This window comes from Porites lutea, chromosome 6 (genome assembly GCF_958299795.1).
Source record: "Porites lutea chromosome 6, jaPorLute2.1, whole genome shotgun sequence".
In the NCBI taxonomy this organism is placed as follows: Eukaryota; Metazoa; Cnidaria; class Anthozoa; order Scleractinia; family Poritidae; genus Porites; species Porites lutea.
Window position 1 is genome coordinate 772844 of NC_133206.1, and position 5412 is coordinate 778255.

The following is a 5412-nucleotide window of genomic DNA, read 5'->3' on the forward strand; positions in this document are numbered from 1 at the left end:
CAGCCACAAGCGTATTTTCAACTGGAGGAAAGGAAATTTGAACTAGGGTATTAAACACTCAGTGTCAAATCTGCCATTTCCCCTGAAGACAGAGCAAGCATCAATTAAGGAAAGGACGAAAATGTAAAGAAAAGAAAACAGACAATGAAAGGAGAAAAAGCTAAAGCAGGAATAGTTATGGCTTTAAACCAATCCGCTTTTGAAACCGTTTTATTCTTGAGAACGTAGAGAATCTGTTACTACAAAAGATGATAAAAACATTTAGATAAGCTGGACAAATAATTAAAGGAGAGTGACTTGTGAAGGAGAAGTAAAAAGTCGTCATTAAAAACTCAAATTAAGACCTATTACAAAATTATTTTCATAGCATCCGGTATTGAAAACCTTCTTATCCGATCTTACATTATACATGTTTAAATTAACAGGAACATAAAAAGTTTAAAAAAAGCTTCCGAAAACTATGGAGAAAATGCCAGTTAGCGCAATTTTGGCCAAGCCTTTTGCCTTTTTCTTTTGAAACCTTTGTAAGAAGACGTATGTCATTTTGTAGTCGAACAGATAAATATCTTACTCATGGATTTATTTTATTACATAAAAAGGCGGAGAACTAATTGTGACAAGGCATGAAAAAGACGCTAGTTGCTAATGAGGTGGTAGCGGATATGAACATTACCTTACTAATTGTGAGTGGTGGGAAAACATTTGTTCCGTTCAATGCGAGGGAAGAACAATTTTTAATGATGATAACTGAAAGGGTGATTAAGAAAAATAATTGAAATGTTGATGGTGACAATGGCTAAGAAATTTAGCTATAAAAGATTTGTTGTTTCCATGACTGAATTCAGTCATCATATATCAGAACCAGTGGCCGAGCGCTGGCTCAGAGGCTCTTGTGAGTGCGAAGCCTTGTTTAGGAAAAAGAAACATTTTAGGGGTAGGAAGTACATAAAGCAACTTGATCGTAATTATTAGATTTAAACTTGAACGAAAGAGGCAGACAAAGCGATATAATTTTGACTTTTAAGTTATATGACAGATTACTATTGTTAGGTTCTAGGCATTTTGTGATTGTTTTAAAAACACTCAGTTTCTTTCTTTTCTTTGAAGCATCAAACAAGAATGCCTTATTGTTAATATCCCCGTAGCTTTGATATGACTTTATTTTAGGAAATTTTATCAGAAGTTAACTTGCAAACAAGGTCAGTTTTAATGCGAGTTTCACTGTCAAAGCTTAATAAAGAGCCTAAAGTGTATGTCTCTTGAACGAAAAATACGAAAAAAAAGCGAGATATGAGACAAAGAAGGAAGGGACCAAACTCGCTAATCATGTAATCATGCATGTTATGCACATAGATTAGCAAAATATTTAAAGTAGGGCCCTGAATCACAATCACTGAAAGAAACGAACAAAAAGAACACGATAGAAGATAGTGAATTTTTTCCTTATTACTTCCTTATCGCTAAACTGATATTGATAGTTTCCCTTTTTTTAAGATTATCTCGTTCTCTTTTGTAGCAAAAAGCAATTAGATGATTGTATTATTACTTCTATGCTTTCTTCGCCTTTTGTAAACAAGAGTCGGAGTAAAATTTTGCCAAAATTTTGTTTGATCGGCGTCTTTGACTTCTAGATGCGGGAGTGAGCTTCAAACGTCAGCTTTTTCACTTGAACCTTTGTTACGTTGTTTAGTAAAGGACTATATCGATACTGAAAGTTGATAAACCAATTTTAAACCTTCATGCAATGATTTATCAAATCGAAATGATTTTCGAATCTCAGTGCAGAAAAAAAAGTATCGTATTAAATAACTTTGCATTTACTAAACAATTTCACATACATAAAGAAGATCAAAAACTAACCCGATCTCGTGTCTTAAACATTTCTTACCATTGCAAAGGTGAAATCTTGCCGGGAAATATTCAACTGAATGATCTTTTTTACCATGTTCTTTGTATGAAATCTTATCTTATCGAATCGCAGAGACGTACCTCTTATAAAGGGATACATTTTTTTCAGTTGGGGTCACCACCACCTAATAAGGCCAAAACTCAGTTTAAGACTTTCAGTGTTTTACTATTTTGCAATCATATTAAACTGAATTTTATTATTTTTACCTCATCTTGTAACGTTTTTAAGGGCTTAGACCGTAAATTTCTTTTTTTTTACAGGTTCAAGATGTTTCTTAGGATTTTTCTCTTCTTTTTTCTCATGGTCTTAACAAGCTGCTCAGAAACAAAGAAAGACACTCAGGATTCTCCTCCAGGTTTATTACAAGCGCTAAGATCAAAATATTTGGGTCACATTAGAGGAAAAAGAACGGTAAGTTAAGTCAAACTAAACATAAATTTCTCGCCTTTGATTAGCGACTACTGTTCGTGGTTTATAATCGGGAATGGAGATTATTTCCAGAAATGATCGAGGCTGATTTGAACGTAATTTAACGGACAAAAGGAGCCTTTAATGCAACCACTGTTGTTGATTTAATGGCTCTGTATTGCATCTGTGAGCCACTGATAGGCTTCTCTTCGCAGTTGCTCAAATTGCAGGCATAACTGAGAAGATGATTTCTTTATTTAGTTTAATTTCACATCTGTTCTTCATATACATAAAATTAGTTACTTCAAATATTACACATTATAAAGAAACACAATACAGATTTTAATTTTTTTTTCTCTTGTACAATTAAGAAACTATCTGCGGTTTTCACTGCATTCAAAGACATGAAAAATTAAAATTCTTTCGTTTTATGATACTGAGATCTGATGAACGATTACAGCACATCTATGTTTTACACTTTATAATGTCGTTGTGGCATAGTGAAAAAGAACGTATAATTACAAATCTCCTCTCAATTTTTGAGTAAGCTTTCTACACAAGTTCAGTTTACAACACTGAGTAATACTAATATGTGCTTAATATGATTACAGGACTCAGCAGACTCTGATCCACCCGCATTAAAGGAGGCTTTGGGCAATGCTTATTTTGGACATATTCGCGGAAAACGAACGGTATGATGTAAAACAAAACGCTCATAACCCACAACCCGAGAACATTTATGACTTACACTCAATATTCAGTTTCATAGTGAAAATTGAATACTAATCAATCAATTTAGCCGGTCTCTTTGAGACGATGAGCTTCTCTGGAATTTGCTTTCAATAAAGACTTTCTTTCCTATCGTCCTCCTCAATGGGTTCCTGGACGATTTGACGATCGCAATCGCCCGGATAGAACTGAAGTTGATATACAGGCCGATTTCCGTCAGTATAATCACAAAACTCGAGGTAATGGAGACCATTTAGACGATTACAAGAAACTCTGGTTTTAGAAAATAACAAAAAAGTCACCGCTTGCAACACTTTTCTGCTTAACTGATACTACGAAATTTTGACATCTAGGGAAGGTGAAAATAATAAATTATATCGAACTGTTGATTGCTCAGGTACTCTCAGTAATCCATATTAAACCGTTTAATTTTCCAGGATTCAGAAGATAATCCGCCGTTAGGAGAAGCACTAAACACAGCTTATTTGGGACACATCAGAGGAAAAAGAACGGTAAGAGGACCGGCCCGCTTAGGGCAATGTTAAATTTTATTTTCTGAATAGCATTTCTTTCGATTATTCGTTCAGTTTTATATTTTTTCCTCTATTTGATAAAAGTCTGAAATCGGTCCCTTATTCTTATCACCAATTTTGATTTTAGGTATTTTTTTACTTACAGGGAGTGTCTACCAGAAAAATTCCGACCTCAACAAATTAAGCTAAATGCACATAAATATCAATTACATATACTGCATGAACACCAACACTTAGTAACTTCCTACAAACGTACTGCTTCAAAGCAGTTCTGACCTTACTTTGGCTGCAGAGTGTGTCGTGGAGTATCCCACTAAATCATGCAGGGGGAGGGGGATGCCTGTGATATGTCAAAAGTATGTCACGAAAGCTTTTTCCCTTTCGATTGGAAGGAAGGGATAAAAAACGAAGAGAATTTAAACAAGATTCCTCTCTTACAGCTGAAAGGTTGGGGTTTTAATCCTGCACTTCGTGAAGCTTTCAATAAACTACAGTTTTATGGCCCGCACCTTCGGGGAAAAAGGACGGTAAGAGCCGATCGGATTTGAAACGATCATCCTCCAGGAACCTTTCAGAGGATCGTTTGTTTAGCTACTAACTTACTACATCATGCACATCACCCTAATTAAGATGTACTAGATTCCACGCTGTGCGCGGAATCCGGATTCCAGGGAATTTGGATTCCGGATTCCAATCGCTTAAGGGATTTCGGATGCCTCGAGATGAATTCCAGATTCAAAAGCCTGGGATTCCGATTTCACAAGAAGAAATTTTCTCGGACCCCGGCATCCGGAACACCTTACATAAGGCGACACAAACTAGGAGTGAGAATAGTTGATCTTTTCAATTATGATGTCTGGAGCTGGGACTGTTTTTATCCAACCTTTTGCAGGGTGGCTGGGAATCTAACAAAGATTTATTAGAGGTGTTAAACAATGCATACTCAGGCCACATTCGTGGAAAGCGACAACAGGTATAGATACTAGAAATACGTATCAGGTATAGATATCAGATTGTAACATATCGCATTATCTTTAGGAATAAATCTACCGGAGGGTCAAAGTACAAGCCACTCATCAGTGCTCGTTCAATGTTTTACAATAAACGAATATACGGAGGCTGAACATTTCTAAATTACTAATGCGTTATTGAATCAGTGCCTTATTGAAAAGAATAACAATTATTATTTTTTGTAATTTCAAATCATTTATCTTCTTCTTTGCAGGATACATCGAAAAATTCACAATGAAGAAAACGTCGAACAAAAAAATTAAACCCATGACAGCAGAAAAAAAATACAGTGGACCTAAAACCAGCTTGATGCGATGATATCGAAAAAATACTCCTTGGAAAAGATACAGAATGAAAGAATAATTGATTTTTGTTCATGAAAATCGAGCCGTTTCCAAAACACTGCTCATTAGGAAGAAAGACGTGTCAAGAAGGCATGAAATTAAAACTTCAGAATTATCAATTAAAGAATCAAATATTCATGTAATAAAGCCTCATGAAGCAAAACTGATGTTTCTTTTTTTATTATTATTGTTATTGTTTTGTTTCCCTGATAACGAAACAAAACAATGAAGCTTGACTTGAGGGTGAATTTCAGCTGTTTCCTCTAGCCGCAAACTCGAGGAGACAGCTGGAATAATGCAACCTACCTTCACTCAGGACATTTGCCAAACCCACCGGTAGATAACTATCGTAACCAGGGGCGTAGCCAGGATTTTTCAAAGGGGGGATCACAGAGGCTACTCACCAGATTGTCATGTCGACCTCCACGCCGTGCATGTTTTACTTAATGTTACAGTTTTGGGATGCCTTTAGGTAATG

The 5412-nt window shown here is 35.7% G+C and overlaps 1 protein-coding gene across 3 annotated transcripts; it reads left to right on the plus strand.

Moving 5' to 3' along the window:
• Window positions 1-806: 806 nt before the first annotated feature.
• Window positions 807-5097, plus strand: LOC140940941 (uncharacterized). Of its 3 annotated transcripts, XM_073389899.1 has the most exons (7): window positions 807-934; window positions 2170-2320; window positions 2929-3009; window positions 3484-3558; window positions 4020-4106; window positions 4472-4552; window positions 4805-5097. In XM_073389899.1, exons 2-7 carry the CDS (start codon window positions 2177-2179, stop codon window positions 4826-4828), a joined length of 492 nt encoding a protein of 163 aa, XP_073246000.1. In that variant the 5' UTR covers window positions 807-934; window positions 2170-2176; the 3' UTR covers window positions 4829-5097. The 3 variants fall into 3 exon arrangements, with proteins under 3 accessions (XP_073246000.1, XP_073246001.1, XP_073246002.1); XM_073389900.1 differs by lacking the exon at window positions 4472-4552; XM_073389901.1 differs by lacking the exon at window positions 4020-4106.
• The last annotated feature ends 315 nt before the right edge of the window (window positions 5098-5412 follow it).

Bases quoted from the DNA above. Each gene is read 5' to 3' on its own strand.
- LOC140940941 (XM_073389899.1), top strand. From the start codon at position 2,177: ATGTTTCTTAGGATTTTTCTCTTCTTTTTTCTCATGGTCTTAACAAGC. The intron at 2,321-2,928 runs GTAAGTTAAGTC...ATATGATTACAG, and splicing joins ACATTAGAGGAAAAAGAACG to GACTCAGCAGACTCTGATCC. The intron at 4,553-4,804 runs GTATAGATACTA...TCTTCTTTGCAG, and splicing joins TTCGTGGAAAGCGACAACAG to GATACATCGAAAAATTCACA.